The following is a 19,356-nucleotide window of genomic DNA, read 5'->3' on the forward strand; positions in this document are numbered from 1 at the left end:
AAAAATCAATAATCCATAGTCAGGCAAGAGGGAAGGGGGTGACAAAGGAGCACCTTCACCTGAATCTCTTAGAGCTATTCCTCACTTTTCACAAACTCCAGTTAGCACTTAGATCATTGAAATCAGTTAAATATGCAATAACGTTTTTTTAGGCTTTTCTGGAAACATACAGATTTTAAGTATTCTAAATAGGCACAGAAAACAGACTTTCTGAGTTCATAATACTTTTATGCTTTACTTGGCATTTTAAGAGAATAAACTAAGCCATGCCATGATCCATGTTAACATTTAAAGGCTAAAATTGTATTTTTACTACTTGCCAGCAAAAAGTGAAAGTGAAATCAAGACAAAACAACACTTTGTGTTCAGTACGACAAAAATTTAATCACAATACTGTTTTTATAAACAAGCTTTCAACTTTAAGTGAAAAAAAATTAAATTTGAAAATATTGATATTCTTTTTTACTTTAATTTCACTTTTTAATAAAAAGTATATATGCTAATTAGTATATATCACGAAATCAGACTATTACGCCGCACAGTGGGCCAGTAGGTGGACAAAATGGGAAAAATTTTAGTTGTCTAATCTTGAAAACCTATTTAATTTTAGTATCTACATATGTTAGGAGAAATCTATCGATAATTTATTTATATTAAATCCCTTAGTTACCAGGACTCTAAGCATTTGAATATTGAGATAAAATAAAAAAAAATAAAAAATTATAAATAAGTAATTAACGGTGACATCAACGTTGTGTTATATTTCAATTACATCTACGTTTTTGAAACAAAAAATTTGTACATGTTATTCTAGAGTATTTAGAGATAAGAAAAACCAATGTGTGAAATAAATTTGTCATAGCATGTTATCTCAGTTATACTTTGAAAATCACAGATTAAAAAAAAAAATTTCTTAAGAAACTTATTTTTTGCCGCACAATAACTAATAATTACCACAATTTGCCATGTGTTGTCTTATATTGATTTGAGCTATATGATGCTTCAATCGAGTTTTAATTGATTGCTCGTCCCCTTAGATTTTATGTATGTTTTAACTTGGTTGCTATGGTACTAAATTTTGCATAGCAACAACTCATTTTTACATTAACGTTGTTTTAACAGTATTTTACTTGCGCTAAATACACAATATTGGGGTATGTATTAAAATGAGATTCAGAATTCTTATGAGGTTAACTTTTTTTGGTTACTATGGATACCTTACTTTGCATAACATAGCAACAACATATTTTCGGTAGTTGTTAGTAATTTAATTACTAACACTGACAGTAATTTAATTACTTTTAATTTTACTTACTAACACTTGTAGTAACTTAATTACTAACAAGTATTAGTAGTCCAGGCGGCATATATATTATAACATTTTACTTTTAAATACAAAATACTTGTTACAATAATTATTTAGATATAGTTTTGTTAAACTTAGACATTCATAATTTTCTCCAAAACAACAATCTTAGTATTTCAAAACAAAATATTACTGAAGATATATTAAAATTTATTCAGCCAAAATTTGCTGATTTTAAAGACGTTGATTTAAGACATGCTGTTCAACGATTTGTTTACTTGTATAAAAAAAAGTGGAAATCTGCAAACTATACTGTGAAAAATTTTGAAAAGAAGTTTGTGAACTGGCTTAATGAATATTTAATTGTCAGAAAAAAAGACAATGAACCAACTGCAAGTAGACGTGGTCGAAAACCAGTTGCATTTGATAATAGTTCTAATAAAACTAAAAAACGGCGTGTATCTTGTTTAATTGAATCTCATTCATTCAATGAATTATTTTTTGCTGCTAATAAAAAATTTAGAGATGAATCTGTTGTTATTGCTGCCAAGAATTTTTTAAATATATCAAATACAGATAAAGCAACTAAATATTCAGCAGACGAAGCACTGGCTTTAATAATTGATGCAAGTTTGACAAAAGCTTCCTATCAATTGATTAGAAGCGGAGCCTTGGAGAAAGAATATAACATCTACCCCGCTTACAATGATGTCAGAGATGCAAAATTGAAATGTTATCCTGCAAACATAACAGTGTAGGACTATTCAGCTTCAGTTCCTTTAAAAGATTTAATGACTCATACTTTGCAAAGAATCTGTGCAGTTCAGGAACCTGTGCTAAGGCACTTGATATTGAACGACAATGCAATAAAAACAATGACACTAACGTGTAAGGCTGGTTTTGATGGTGCAACTGGCCAAAGCATTTATAAACAAGTTTTATCAGAACCCGACATTAACAGAGATTTAAAGCGTGAAGAATCATTATTTATTACTTGTCTTGTCCCATTGGATTTGACTGGATTTAACAACAGCAACGAAAAGGTGCCTATTTGGAGAAATCAAAAGTCGTCCTCCACATCCTATTGTAGACCCATAAGATTTGCATACAAAATGGAATCCAAGGAATCTGTGATTGAAGAAGATCAGTACATTAAAAGTGAGATAGAAAGCTTGGGTATGATTTTATTAGAGGTTTGCGGATCTTCTATTGAAGTGAATTGTATTATTGAACTTACAATGATTGATGGGAAGGTTCAAACAATATTATCTGAAAAAAATAACTCATACCAATGCTGTTCAGTGTGTGGTGTCTCTCCAAAAAATATGAATAGTCTTGATATCCTTAATATAGATTATACTAACAGAGAGTTCAAATATGGTCTTTCCAGTCTTCATGCATGGATTCGATATTTTGAGATGTTATTGCACATTGCATATAAAAAAGAAACAAGAAAGTGGCAAGCAAGATCTAACGAACACAACGAAAAGGCATCTGTAGCTAAACAAAAGATTCAGACTGATTTTATGAACAAAATGGGACTTGTTGTTGATTTCCCTAAAAGTGGTGGTTCTGGAACAAGTAATGATGGCAATACCTCAAGGCGTGCTTTTGCAGCATATGAACAAACAGCTGAAATTCTGGGTATTGACCAAAACCTTATATTCAGATTTTACATTATCTTGGTAACGCTCTCTTCAGGATATGAAATAGACTGCTTAAAGTTCAAGGATTATTGTTTTGACACTTTTAGACTATATGTGTCTCTTTATCCATGGTATTACATGGCTCAATCAGTTCACAAAGTATTGATACATGGACATGACATAATTAAAAGCCTTACATTACCCATCGGACTTATGTCAGAGGAAGCTCAAGAGGCTAGAAATAAAGACTTTAAATCTTATCGCGAAAATTTCAGCCGAAAAACATCCAGAAAAGCAACAAATACTGATCTTATCAATAGACTCCTAGTTTCCAGTGATCCTGTTATTTCATCATTGCGTAAATCAACATCACACCAAACAAATCATAAAGCATTTCCTTCAGATGTTTTACAATTACTTAAACAATCTTCAAACGATATTATTGTTTTATAATTTTTTGATGTAATTTAAAATTGATAACGTTTTCTTGCACTATTTTTTGCCTTTATTATTCCTAAAACATTATTTACCTAAATACTCAATTTTTATTCAATATAGGTGGGTCAAAAATCCGATAAGATATTCAAATATCAATTTACCACTTTGTAACTAAGGAAAGTATCCGGTAACTAAGCAATATAAGTATCCATAACAACTAAATTTAAAAAATTATCACTTTTGTAAGAAGTGTGATCTCATATTGGTACTCATGCCAAATTTAGTGAATATAGCACTTATAAAATATCTGCAGATAACAAAAGTAGGTTGTTGCTAAGCAAAATAAAGGTATCCATAGCAACGAAATAAAAAAATATTACCTTCATAAAAAGCGCAGACATCATATTAGTACTCATACTAGTTTTAGTGAATATAGCTCTAATATTAAATTAGTTATGAATTTTGTCCAGTAAAAGTGCATTCTGGCCCACTGTGCGCCGGTGAGAGAAAAATTGATTTATCAAACAAATGGCATTAGTCTAATGTGACCACCTGTTTGTGTACTACTATACCCTAAAAGGTTTTCCTTTGGACGGAAAATTTAAATTAAATTGCATTTTGTGACACTATGTTTTCTGTATAAAAGATTTTAGAATATTTATTTTTCAAATTATTAGTTAGAATATCATACCAAGGGAATCACGCTATTCCTTTATATATATTCTATTACCTACACGTTTTTCGAAATGTTTATAGTAGTTTCAGACGCAATCGGTACAAGTCTAATGGTCAAAGTCTATTCTAAAAATAACTTAAGAACCTTTTAAATAAGTGCGGTTCTATTTATTTTATATTTATTTGCATATTTTCGTCAATATTTAAATATTAAAAATGCTTCATTAAGAAAAATGCTTCTTAATGAAGCATGAAACTAGTAACCCTAAGATCTTTTTCCAAAGGTGTCCGAGGCAAAGATTAGATATTGTATCTATTTCGGACCACAGATCAAAAAGATCGTTAAGTTTGACGATACTAACAAACATTAAGGAATATTGGTTTATTTATTTAAAAAAAAAATCTTTAGTACAGAATTTAGAAGATATTTAGAAAAAATAAATCTCTAAAAAAGTATTAAATTTATTTTTTATGCATTATTCTTTTAAGTGAAGATGAAATATATCATTCCGAAGAAAAAATCAACTAGAGATCAATCTCCTACCCTTTTTATAAAATAGAGTTCGGAACAGAAATTGTATAATAATTCACAAAAGAAAAAAATTACTTATGTATTTAAACTATGCTTTCATTTGTTACTTTGTTAGTTTTTATTGAAATTATTCCGTTATAGTCTTGCTAAGCAAATCATTTCGAAGTAAGAACATGAACTTTTTTTTTTATAGATAACTAACGTTTATAACGTTTTTTTATTTTAATCCATTTACTCCTATAACAAAAAAGTGTTTATTTGGTTTTAATACTATTAGGCGCATAATGCACAGTATTTTAAACTAATCACAAGTCTTTCCAACTTTAAACTTAAACTAAATTGATTTTAGACAAAAAAGGTTTTGACTTTTTTATTTATAATTTTTTAATTTTTCAAATTTTTCCATTTTACAAACAACCTGGTGACTTGAGTATATGCATGGTGACTTGAGTATATGCATTGAGTATATAACCTGGTGACTGAGTATATGCATGCTGCAAGTTGTATAATATTAGGGCTACAACTAAACAAATGGGTGTCCCTAATATTCTATAAATCAAAACAACTTATCAATACATCAAAAAATAAGGATTTTAAGTCTTCTTGATGTTTGAGGTTTAAGAAGCACTAGATCTAAAAAAATTGAATGCTAATCAATATTTTTCTTCAACCTTTTTTGAAATTCTACCATTTTTTCCTGCAAATTGGTTTTGCTGTCTTTTTTATTGACCTGCCACTTCTCAAAACCAGTTCTGTGAATAAAGTTTTTAGGTGATAATTCAGCGTTGGTACATAAAAAAATGAAATAGGAACTTTATAATTATTATGTACCCATAGAGTATAAATGACCCTCATTGGTAAAATTGAATTTGCCATTTTTTTTTATAAATGACGTTCAATTTGTGCATTTCACTTGAAATTGATTCACTACTAGTAAACCACAGAGTTGATTTAATTATGCTAGAGAGATCTGTCGCAACTTTTTACTAATGTCTAAAGTGTACAGGTTAACAATACAGAGATAATAACAACTTTTATTTATTCACAATATCCCTGTAAAACCCTGTTTCATTTCACTTTTTACTATAGCTTTCTGAAAATCTTCTTTTACAGATTTTTTATACATCTTAAAAATAAAAATCCTAATTTTTTTTTACAGATAAATCCCCCTGTCCTTCCATCAAGTTTAACTTTGCTAATCAGTAAAGGCTTTAATTTGTAGCGCATTTATTTTGAAACTTCTATTATTTTCTTAGTTGTACAGTTTATAATATCTTGAAGATAAACTTTAGCAGCATAACCTTGATCTAGTATCCTATACTGTTTATTTTGGGTAAAATATACAATTTCTAATTTCGTGTACTGAATTAAACAAGGGATATAGTTTGGTTGATCTTCTTTTTTTTTACTTTACTCTATCTCTTTATCTAATCCTTACTTTATTCCTGTCTGTTTGTTTTCCGCCTAATAAAAAATAAGGTAGCATTTCTTTACTAATATAAATATTCTTATGGTGTAAAGTACCAAAAGCGTCTTGTTTAAAGTACTAATTCCATTGACTTTTTTAATTAGTATCTGTTTTAGTACCAGACATCTTTTAGCCTATAATCTATCCTCTCATGAATCATTTCTGGTATCTTCTTAAATTATTTTTTTCGTCTAATATGATGCGTTATAGCTCCATTTCAGGCTTTTTTTTTTCTTGTCAATTGATAAAAAATTTAAAAACACATTCAATTAACCCCACACTGAATTCAATGTTTTTTACTTTAATTAACATAATTTTGGTTCATTTTCTTCAGATTTGACCTTAGTATATAACCATTTGGGAAGTATAACTTGTAATATGAACTATTAAAGTGTTTTGCATTTATTTCAATTTCCTTTCATCTATTTTTCTTCCTTCTGTCTATTTTATTTCTCTAATTTATTAAAATCTGTCAAGAAAATGTCAGCCTCTGCCATTTTTCATAAAATTATTATTCCTTTCTCGTTACGCTTCTAAAAGTTTAAAATGTAAATCCAACAACTAAAACTTCCTTAAATTTCTCTTTTATTGTAATCTAGTTAACTTAAATGCTATATCTGGAGGACGCAAAGAACGGAAATGTCTGAAATTTTTTTTGATTAAGAGTGTGCTTACATGTGAGCACTGGGTTCTATAAAAATGTGTTTTACTTTGTGTTAAATCTACAATATATGTGTATGTACTTTTCCAAGAGAGGGTGAGATCTCAGATCTCAGTGAAAATGATTATGGGTGGAAAGAAATAACAGGATAAAGAAATTTGGGCTAATGTTATTTTTAATATTATTATAATAAATTTTATTTCTAACTATCTTAGATTAGTTTATTTGAAAAAAATTAAAACATTATTTACAGTATGGGAAAGACAATGTTTGACAACATACAACAAGTTTTAATTTCACCCTCGCAACCAGGGAAGTAAGTTGTAGCAGCCAATTTTGTTATACATTTGAACAACCTGCATAATGGTTAGTGCGCTTGCTTCAAAATCATAAGGTCCGAGACATTTATAAGGAGCGAGTCATGAAATTCCTGTTCAATGCTTTTCTGCGTTGCTCTATAATAAGACCGTAAGAATTTCTAGGAGCACCTTAATAATCACAAGCAAAAAAACAAAACTAAACAAAAATATATTAGGGTATTTTGTAGAGTTATAATAAGGAGGTATAATAGACTGAAGGTAGAACGAAGTTAAAATACGTCATTTCTAAAAGAGCAAGGGTCTGCGTCTCGGAATCGTTTTCTCAAAATGAACCGGGCAAAACGTAATGAGACGAGAAATTTCCTGGAAAAAAATAACGAGACAAAGGAAACGATTATCCCGGAAAAAAGTTATAAATCGAGACATAAATTTTTCTCGGAATTTAAAAACTGTGTCCCGGATAATTACGAAACGTTACGGACAGATCAATTATATTGCCTAGATATCTAACTCGCGCTTTCGCAGTGAAAAATTGTTTTTGCCAACCAAGTTTGTTTTGCCCGCCAGAAATGACGCAATCATAAAAACAAAGCAATAGAAAGACTTATTAGTCCAGTTTAAATAAAGCGGGTTTAAAAACTTTAAAAACTTGCTTCACTTTTTCTTACAGAATTTTTTTGAAGTTAAACATCTAGTTAATATATATCATTGAGACATAGATATTTATATCTATCTGCCTCAATGATATATATTATTGCCATAGCCATGACATAACGATTCGAGACGTGGCATAACGATACGAGACATTCTATTAAGATACGTGACAAAACAAGACATGCCACAACGATTCAAGACAAACGAGACATTCCGAAAGCGCGAATTAAGGATTAACAAGTTAAATCCTTGATTATTAATGGGAAGTTGGGCAGATTTGGTTACATTTGGCTGCCAAGACAACTTAGCAGTAACATTAAGGCCAGACTTGGCGATGTATGGCTGGCAGAATAAATTTGCTGTTAAAAAAATGCAAATCATTCACAACAAAAACAATAGCAATTACAAAAGTTTTTCAATAACCAAAAAGTTTAAACTTAAATATTATAATTTTTTTTATATATTAGTGAAATTTAATACTAAAAGCATTAAAGTGTCTTTCTTGGACCATCTGTGCACTAAGCAGGTAAAATTTTTTGATATTTTTTGATAATACAAGAAAAACAGAGACATCAAATAATATAAGACATACAAATTTTGAATGGTATGCATATTTTAATAAAAAAAATAATAATTTTGTTAATTTAGTGAATTACTAAATTAGTATAATAAAGTTGAACTTTTGTTAGTTGATTTGTCCTAACTTTTTAAGACCCACGTAACATAGTTTCATTTTTCGGGAAATGGCAAGGCTATACCAGTACTCTCTGGAAAGTGGGCACGTCAACATATAGCTCCTGGATTTTAATTTATTCTTTAAATTTTTAGTGAGACTTTTACATCCGGCACTGTTTGAGAATAGTCAAAGTCAAATTTTCAATCAGTGTGCAAAATGCCACAAAGCAAAGGTCATATCTGGAAATTTTATGAGGAGCAAAAAACAGACGAAACCCATGATGACCGTGGTATAAGCCAGGCCAATGGTCGTGCAAACTTTGTAGCAATATTTACAAGGTCAATGATGGAAACATATCTGGCATGCGAAAGCGCCTACTTCGTGCCCATCCTCGTGAGTTCAAAGACGAGGAGAGACATAAAGCCGTCCACTAGAGAGATTCTAATTCGGCCTTGGACGAACTTGAAAATATCTATAATGAAGATGAGACTAATGAGCCACAAAGAGGTGAGTTAAAAGTGTAAAATGAAGTTGCTTGTAGCAACTTTATTTTAAAAAGATATTGTAATGACTTTTTAAAAATCATTACAATATCTTTTTTAAAAAAACTCTTTATTGAAATAAACGTTTTTGTGTATTGTCTTTTTAATTCCTAAAAAAAAACCTCTTTTTATGAATTATTTTAATAAGTTAATACTCAATTGATACTCCAAATCAATAAATTAGCAATCAGTCCCGCACAAATTTTTTTTTACCTCAGCATAACGTGACTTAGCAATACAAAACTATTTTAAGATTTTTTCCAGGCGAAAAATCTCCTCAAGTTCTCAACCACTCCATTAAGAAAAGACAACTTTCCATGCCAGACTGTCTTATTGAGCACAAGTCAAGGCCAGGCAAGACTGAGTCAGTGTCTTAAGTACAAATCCAGAGATCTAAAGCAACTTCGAGGTGACTTGGAAATTATGAAACTTCTGGCTAGGATGAATCTTCCACTCAGCTTTGTTGAAGCAAGACCTTTCAAAGACTTTATGCACTACTTAGATCCAAAGCTGAAAATCAAGGCTGTCACAACTTATTCTAGGTACAAGCTGCCTTTGTTGTATGACAATGTCAAGATGGCTGTGGATAAAGTTTTGTAAACTGATCTACTGGAATGTCCGGGAATGGCTTTGAGCACGGAAATTCGGACTTCAAGGAACTTTGATCCAAATCAACCATTGTCTGTTCATTACATTGACAAGGAGTGGACCGTGAACAAGTTTGTCGTTTCTGTCAGTCCATTCAGAGAGGCACACAGCAGACAACATTGCCAAAAAGATTGACATGTAAGTTAAATTACAAAATGTACTTTTTTACATGAGTTAAGTTAATTGTGTTCAACAGTTAAAGTGATATGCCTGATCTCGCCATTATGCACGTTTATAATCAGTGCAAAGGAACGTTAGCTACTTTAGTGATTGTATTAGACATAAATTACCATACTATGACAATACTAGACATTTCAGTTTGCTGTAATTTTTTGGTTACTTTTTTAGGGTTGTTGTCGATCTACCTGCATCAGGAACTGTTTCAGTTATCGTCACTCATGACAATGCTGCCAATGTTAAAGCTGCAATTCCAAAGTGCACCTTTATTGACGAGTCTTTGCTTTGTGTGGACCATACCTTAAATTTGGCCATCAAAAACACTGTCGATGCCACTACAACAGTAGACCATGCAATCACTCGTACTCAAAGGCTAGCAGAAAAGACGCACAAGAGTCATTTGGTGAATGAAAGAATCAAGGCCAAAATTGCAGTTATGAACAGGGACATTCGTCTTGCCATGGAGACCTATTCAAAGGAAAATGTTACAGAGTTGGTCTACAAAAAGTTCATCACTGCCAACAACACTCGCTAGAATTCTGCATACATGTGTGTTCAGAGTGTCTTTGACATAAAAGAACTCTTTTGGCAATTAAAGCAAGGCCAGGCATTGACCCAGCAGATGTAGCATCTCTTGTGCCCTCTACATTGGAGTTTAAAATCTTTAAAGAGCTGTTGCCTACTCTCAAACTGTTGGCAAAGACATCTGAGAGACTTAGTGCAGATAAAAAGCCGACTCTACACACCGTTATTGGTGGTCTCCACAATTTGCAGCACCAGATCAACAAGGTTGAATTGGTCTAGGATGGTTTATCATACACAAGTAAATCTTTTTTAAGAACTTTTTCAGCCAAGATTGATAAAAGGCTTCCTAATGCTGGCACTCATGCCATGTTTCTTGGTGTTGGTCATCTCCTTAATCTTTACTACAAGGGTGTGGCATCCAAAAAATTTGCTGCCTATGATAAAACTTAAAAGTACTTGATTAAAATTCACACCAATCATTAAGAATGGCTCAACAAAATCATAGATCAACCAACGGCCACTGCAAACTTGGAGGAGGAAACAGATTCGTTGGCTCAAGACGTGATTGAATTTAATTCTCTACACACAGCAATTTCGGACAAGTCCGACATTGCCAAGGAATGGGATATCTGCAAGAATATGCATCCCTGGCCAAGGAAAGATGCCCAGGAAAATGTTCTTGGGTTTTGGAAAGAACATGAAATGATTTTAACTATTTTGGATGAAACAGCACGGCGTTACCAGGCAATTCCAGCATCTTCGGCCACTTCCAAGAGATCCTTCTCTGCAGGAGGAAACATAGTCACACACAAAAGGACCAAGCTTCAGCCCGAAAATGTTGAAAAGTTGCTCTATATCCAACATAACTATGACTTTGTTCAAATCATGTCCTGGAAACTGACTTCAGAAGATGACAAAGATCCTTTTTGGGGCATTCACAAAAAATCTAAAGAGAGATCTTAACTTTATTTTTGCCTTTAGTGAAATTTTAAATTTTGCCACTTCCATTTAATGTTTCTATGTTTTTTGTTTTAACTTTAAACTTTTAAATTTTTTTCAAACTGAAATTTTGCTAGTTTAAAAAAATTTTGTAAATTTTCTTCCAGGTTTGTTGTCTCAAGAGAGTGATCAAGCCAATGTTGTTGAATCTGATGATGTGGTTGAGATTCAGCTTAATCCAAGACTGCCAAGTCAGCCGATGTCACGTACAATTACGGCCTCCTCTAGAATCTCTACTGCTACAACATCTCATGTACCAGGTATTACACCACTGATCACCAGGGATCAAAGGGTTTTGCTCCAGCTCTTTTGGCTGGACCATCCAAAGCCCCAACTGATGCACCTTCAACAAGTGACACAAGTAAATGAACTGTTTGACAAAGTTTGTAATTAAAAACTTTTATTTATTGCCGATAAAATTTAGTTAACGTGCATTGCAGTACAACGTTAAAAATAAAATAAAATAAATAAAAAAAACTTTTCAAAAATAGCTTTCTATTCAATCGACTAAAAAGTAGAAAATAACTTTTTTCTGTTTCTGGTACTCGTGGAAATCATGTACTTAGTAATAATCACTTTTGTAAAGCCAATACTGGAAGACATTGAAGGCAATTCCTGTACGTATGTAAACAAACAAACTCATCGAAGTAAAGGAATAGAAAGTTTGGCGCCTTTTAAGTCAGATGCTTTCAAAATCAAATTCGTTTTAAATGTACATAAAGCTAAAGGCGCCAAACTTTCTATTCCTTTACTTCGATGAGTTTGTTTGTTTACATACGTACGTGAATTGCCTTCAATGTCTTCCAGTATTGGCTTTACAAAAGTAATTATTACTAAGTACATGATTTCCACGAGTACCAGAAACAGACAAAAGTTATTTTCTACTTTTTAGTCGATTGAATAGAAAGCTATTTTTAAAAAGTTTTTTTTATTTATTTTATTTTCTACTTTTTAGTCTTGATAAAATTAAATTATTACACTTATTGATTATGACTAATATTAAATAAAAATTTATTTTGAATTCTGTATATAATAATTAACAAAAATATTTGGAGCATATTTTTTTTATTATTAATTTAAATGTTGGTTGGGTCTTCTTCTCGGTTGATGTATTTGTTCTTTTTTGGACGCATTTTTATTTGTCTGAAATTAACAAGTGGAATATTTGTAAAATTTTTAATTAAATTTATATTGATACTTAACACTTTTTGATGCCCCCTCGGTTTCCGATAAGTTTTTCGTAGTTCCAGATCTAACCAACGGGGAGGTGGGGCATCGTAAATCTAAAATACTTATTGAATCAAATGTAACAAATATAGCTATTGTTAGTCGGCAAAAGATTATTTGTAAAATTTCAGGGCTGTACGATCAAAAGAATTGCTTCAAAAAGCGCTGTGAAGTTTTTGCCTCCACAAAAAAAAAAAAAAATCAAAAAATCAAAAAATGCGGACTCGTCAATGAGTGAATAGAAAGCTATAATAAATGAAACACATGCAAATTTTCAATTAAATTTTATTTGTCTTTTTAAGTCTCGGTAAATAGTTTAATTACGATAAAGTAGCCAAAACAATTGTAATGGCCGAGCCCCTCAGCAGAATACTAAATTTCACATTAAGGGTTAACTAGTATGTCTCGTTATGTCTCGTTATGTTACGTTAAAAAGATTTAAATTGCGGGAAATTGTGAAGCTCCTATTTTGTCCGGGACATCTTGTCTTGTCTCGGTATCATCCAATATTTCGACTGAAAATTGAAAACTGTCTTGATTTTTATCGCTAATCGGGACAAAGCTTTATAGGATCTCGATTAAAAAAAAAAACGAGAGGCAGACCCTTAGTTGGTAGTAACAAATTTTTATAAAACACCATGTAATTATGATAACTTAAAGTTAACCAATCACATTCCACTTTTGACAAAAGTTATCCAATTATATTGTTTCAAAACGCCATAAGCAGTTAAAGCATTGCAAACAAAAGATGGAAGTTTAAAAAATTCGTAAACAATATTTAGAGTTAGTTTATTGCTATTTTTTTTTAAGTTTTCCTTTTTGAACGACTAATAACACATTTTTAAGTTAAAATTGAATTAATAAATGTCGAGATTCGAATCGGGAGTATTTTTTCCGGATTTATAAAAAGGTATTTTATATCTCTATATTTAGAATGTAACAACTTGTTTTTAAATCAAGCAAATATCCTACAACGCAAAATAAAATCCTGGAGAGATATAATAAGTCCTTGCCGAAAAAACGTTCTTTAAGAACATAACAAACCTATAGCTAAACGGGGAAGCAAAAGATAAGGTTATATTAAGTTGTAAAGACTTTATAGAACTTTGATATTTATACCTAGTATCGAGGTATTTAAAAAACAATTACTTTACGCAGATCATGATTTTTGTTGTTATTACTACTTGATAGTTGGAGCAGTTGTTGAAAACCTACCCAGTCATTATTTAAGAGAGTAATCCATTTTAATTACAGCGTTCTAAGGTTATAAACTGCTTTTCAAAATTTTCCTTTTTCATCGAAAAGCGCCATGTTGACTTGCCGCTGGAATAATTATACACTCTACTACGATTTTAAACGATTTTTGGCTTTGTTTTCCCTCCATTCTATCTATTATGACTCTTTGGTTATATGGAGCTAATGTGCCTCATACGTTACATTAAAAAGAGCAAAATTTTGCTAGCAGGGAAAATCAAAAAAATGTTCATAAAAAATTAAGAAATGTTCTCAAAAATGAAAACTCGTTTTTTCTATATGAATTGTTTATTATTGTATAAAATGTTTTATATAATAATAAACATAAAAAAATATATTAAAAATTTAGAAATTTCGCAAGATTATATTTATTCTCACAGTAAAATATGTATTACGAATGTTTTCTGATATTTTATATACTGGTACAAATACTAAACAACTTACGTATTGCACTGAGAGTAAAAAGATAATTGCCAGCGGCAACGGATCTGTCCCTTTTTTATAGAACAACCAATTAAATGCTTTTCGAAAACAATTCATTTTTGTTCTTAGAAGAAAAAGCACAAAAAAATAATTAACAAAGTAATTTAAAATCAAATCTAAACAAATTAATTCCAAAACTTATTTAAAAACATCTATTTATTTATCAATCTTAAGAGTCGATGATTTTATTACACCTAGGCTTCGTATAAAAGTTATTAAAATTAAGATAAAAGAGTTAGAAACAGAAAGCAAAGTTAATTAAAAGCAAAATATACTAAAAATAAGAATACCTTAAATAAAAAAGTTTTAAATCATAAATATTTTTATGTTAAAGTCATAAAATCTCCTTTAATTCTTATTATTTAACGATCATTATTTTTGACTCAGTAAATAATAAAACTTAAATATTAAGCCAACTTTAAATATTCAGCTTAAATTGAATTTACTTGATAACTTATGAAGCAAATTTATTTGTAATTGATTGATCTTTTAATCACAAACTAAAAACTTTCGACTATAAAAAAATAAAGATCTGCAAATAATTAGAACTTTGGCATGACCTACAATGCTAACAGGCCATGTTAACATTAGGCTTTTTAAAAAACTGTGGGCGAGTTTTTATTTTCTTATTTGTAATAGGACGCATATCAAAAAAAGAGTGCGGTGGCTTTCAGTTTAATACGTGATAAATTTCAATTCATATAGTATATGAATTGCAATTCATGTAACTAAGTTGTTAAACTGATTAATTATGGTTTACAAGTACTGTATTACTAGATACAAAAGTAACAATATTACGAAATCTGTTAAAGTTTTTCGCGTATATAAAATCTTGTAAGATTAAATAAGATGGACGTCCTATACCTTGAGATAATATTCCAGATGCTCAAAATACTTTTATTTATGAATACCATTGCCCTAATAGTTATGAAAAAATATAGGGGAGACCGGGGCAAATGAAGAGCGGGGCAAGATGAAAAATGTCTTAATTTTTCAGTTTCTCACTTGGTGACAACACAAACAAAATAATGCATGCTCCCTTATCAGCCGTTCGTTTAACAGCAGAGTAAAAACACCGAAACCGCCATTTTTGTTTAGTTATGAAGTTTTGTTTATTTTTGTTTATTTTAAGTGATGGCATGAGGAATGTTCAAATTATGAAAGTGGTATATTTATTTGTGTCTATTGTTAGCTGCAAAACTTATCATTTTTTAAACAATGTAACATAATAAAATTTTTTTAGAGCTGTCATCTTGCCCCAAGGTCAAAATCATCTTTCCCCGGCGCTGGGGCAATATGAAGATTTGACATGGTTGTGGAAAAATGAAACTATCCTTTATTTCTTTCATTTAAATAATTAAATTGTAATATATTTAATGTCACAAATGGTTTATCTAACAGTTCATGTAAAATTATTTTTAATATCCTTAAAAATAAAGTAATAAACAACTTTATTTGTTAACGTTGTCATCTTGCCCCGGTCTTCCCTAAGTCTGCAAAAACTTAAAACCAAAACATATCGCGCTAATATATTTACTTCTCTCTTTTTAATGATTAGTTACAAATTTTTATCCTGATTAAGAGTCGTATAAAGACAGGTTTAATTAATTGAGGAACGTAGTTTGATGGTAAAGTTTAAAAATTACATAAAAAATTCAAATATTTGGCATCTTTTTTACACACAGTTTTGTTAAAATTCCTTTTAAAATAAACTTGTAAAAGAAATACAAAGAAACCCCCTTTTTTTTTTGTATTTCGGCGCGTTGAACTGATAAAAATCAGTTTACGCTGGGCTTGCAGGTGATTGTTTTGGTGCAGCTGAGTGTTGAGGGTGTTGTTTTCTCCATTCCAAACTTTAAATAATACCTCAAAGCGGCATGCGAGACTGGTGAAAAAAACGTACAGCTCTTCAAAAATTTAAAAAAAATCTCATAGCACTCAAACAAATCTCAACTGCAGCCACTCCAACCAAATAAAAAGAATGTCCAGCACAAGGTATCCAAACTGTTAGATTACTCTGCTCTTTAACTATTGCTTGGACGTCACTGTTTATTTAACTGAAACATTAGCGTATGTATGAATTTTATTTTTTATTAGTTCTTTTAGGTGCTCTAAGAAGTTTTAACAGCCTTATCACAGAGCACCGCGGAATAGCATTTAACGTCTCCTTTCTTAACAATGATGCATATATGGCCAAAACCGGCTCTGAATAACAGATCTCCAGTTTTTAAGGAAGAACTCTAATCACTAGATCACGGTTTATAAATTTAGAAACTTTAAAACCCCTCAGACATATTTTGCGATGATTCGCCATAAATCTTTTAGTTGGCAATCCTCTTTTCATCAAGCGAAATACTTGGGTCAGTTGATCCAAGTGACTTTTATCACTAGTGTAGTTTAGTGTAAATGAATAAACTTTGGACTGATTAATTGGAAAAATTAAACACATGATTTGCAAAAGGTTCTACCAACTCTTTGCAAATCATCAAGACTTTTTTTTCCTATTATATGCGGGGCCGCAGGCTTTGATACAAAAAGCTCTATAGTAAAATTGGGATTGCTTTCCCAAAAATCTAGGTTTAGTGAGTTAAAAATTGGGTTGATATTTTCAAATACCTAAAAGAGTTGACGGAGCGCAGTAAAGTTGACTTTTTGGCATGTTACGTTGGATGCTTTAGTGCCACATGCAAGAAATTTAAGCCGACGCGTTAAATAAAAGAAATATGCTCCTTGTGGTAATAAGTTATGTAATAAAACTTGTGCATGTGTATCTAATTTATTTGTATTGATGCAGTGTTTGACTTACATACGAAAAGCGGTCGGTGTTTAAGGGATAAAATTTACATATTTTAAATTCAAATGTTAAAAGCACTTATTTCTTACATCTTAGGTACTTATACATTTGAGTCTAATACATATTTTTTTTACCTTTTCAAAAGTGTATCTGAATATAATAATCAATGGCATTATGTAAAATTTAAAATTGTAATATTTGTGTTTTAATAATTTTATGTGAGATTTCTTGTAGGATTTTACTTTCACAACAACCTAATGGTTTTCTGCAGTAAAGTTTGAGTATTCAAGGCACACCAATTTTAATATATTGGGTAGATTACGGTAATATGAGTAACTTAATAGAAAATTGGAATATTTTCAAAAATAACTATGCTGAATCAAAATTTTTTGATAATAAACAATTTTTAGGGATCACTACTCATGATCCACGTAGATATTTCGGCACTCGAAATTTTCTCTTAAAAACACAGAGGTTTTAAAAAAGTAGCAAAAGTGCTCATATTACTCAGACCACTTGGTAATATGTGCACTTTAAACCAGCTCAAAAAAATATCAGCTTGACACTAAGAACTAACTTTTGAAATATAATGATTCACTATTAACAAAACAACGTATCGTTTAAAGGTCAAATTTTAAGCCACTTTTTATTGAAAAAATACTACTTTGTTTTCCGCAAAAAAAAAAAAAAAAAAAATTAGTTCGGTATTTCTTCAATTTTGTTAACTTAAACCTTTGAACGATAGAAATGTTTTGAATTTAAATTACTGAAAAATTTAGTATTGTTAAAATATTAAAATATTTTACTATGTTTTGTTTTTATTCAAAAATCAATTTAAACGACCTAGTAATTTGAGTAAGCTTCATATTACACAAAAATGGAATCTTTGAATAAAGTCAAAAATAAATGTTTCTATGCATAAACTCGTTTTAATTTTCGTTACTTACACCAAATCGCATTACATAAATTCAAAACAACTCATTAAGAAACCGAAAAAAACTGCACAAGAAGTGAAAAATATTTGAACAAGTTTTTTCCAATTTAGACCCGGAAAAACTTGCTCAAGTGTTTTCGGAATTGAGGAGATTGAAAAGTCTTGTTTTTCTAAAGAAATGACCTTTGTAAACTAAATAAGAAATTCAAAAAAACTAAAATCGTTTAGAAGAGGGCAATGACACCTTACATACTACCTATATATATCTATTTAATTTTGAGTTAGACATTGTTAGTAGAATTCTAAATTTTTATTTATACGCATTTTAAGTTGTGCTACGGAAGGAACCGTGACACAAATTTCAATGGTTATTACTGCAACTATAATATCTAAAGTAAAACTATGTAGATATTTATAGGTAGCATTAAGGTAAGATTAGCCATATCTTAAAGTGTTTAGTTTTTTTTTAATTTCAATTGTATTTTACTAAGGTCATTCCTTTTGAAAAAACAAAATTTTCAATCCTTTCCAAATAGTAATTAACAATAAATATCAGTTTTGTTTATATAAGTTAAATTCATTTTGTTTATTTCCGTTATATTATTAATTACAAACCATAATTTTTTAACAAATTTTGTGAGAAGGTTCATGTAAAAGTATTTATATTTCTTTATTCTTTTTTTATTATCTGCACTTCATTTTTATAAAAACTTATTATAAAATACTTGTTTATTTCTTTTATAAGATATTTTATAAGATGTATTTAATTTCATTTATTCATTTATTTTAATTGCCGTATAATACTATTTAAAATAATACTTATAATATTATACGGGCAGGACATACGGACAAGATCGTAATGACCTTATCACAAAGCCCTTAACAAAACTCTATTTTTCACTAAATATATCATAAATTTAATACTCTACATACTTCAGAAGTGAAACTAAAAATAAAACATAACAAATCAATATGCAGTATGGCAACCAAAAATATTTTTTTAAAAATCAAAAAAAAAATCAAGAATGTTAGTGCGATTACTCAAAGAGTCACACCGCACCGCATTACTCAAAGTATCACACCACACCGCTAGCAAAAACGGTACTAAAATGGTTACACCTGCTAGGCATAACTACGAAGAGGAACTCGCCAAAGAGTGCGACAGCAACCCTAAACGCTTACATGCACATGTACAAAGCGAACAGAGCGTCAGGAACACTATTACATTGCTAGAAACCGCTAATAGCAACATCACTACCGATACCGGCGATATATGCTCATTGTTGAATAACTATTTTCATTCAGCTTTTGTTTTGGAGTCCGAAGGTCCAAGCCAGCTTTTGAAAGTTGTACTGAAGCAATTTGTGTTGTTGACCCAACAAGATTTTCTATCGATA

General features: G+C 30.4%; 1 protein-coding gene across 5 annotated transcripts in view; it reads right to left on the reverse strand.

The window, feature by feature from the left end:
* The window catches only part of LOC105847246 (uncharacterized), a 75,184-nt gene extending 60,867 nt beyond the window's left edge, over positions 1-14,317 (reverse strand). The window contains exon 1 of one of the 5 annotated variants that reach the window (XR_010639615.1): positions 14,193-14,317. Coding sequence is in view for 2 of the 5 variants with exons in the window: in XM_065801337.1 (XP_065657409.1) it covers positions 14,193-14,288 (96 nt within the window). In the remaining 3 variants the exon portion in view is untranslated. Of the gene's footprint in view, positions 1-4,081; positions 4,107-14,192 lie in introns of those variants that run through there. The other 4 variants (XM_065801337.1, XM_065801333.1, XM_065801334.1 and 1 more) reach the window with 4 other exon arrangements.
* Between the last annotated feature and the right edge of the window lie 5,039 nt (positions 14,318-19,356).

This window comes from Hydra vulgaris, chromosome 07 (genome assembly GCF_038396675.1).
Source record: "Hydra vulgaris chromosome 07, alternate assembly HydraT2T_AEP".
Lineage (NCBI taxonomy): Eukaryota > Metazoa > Cnidaria > Hydrozoa > Anthoathecata > Hydridae > Hydra > Hydra vulgaris.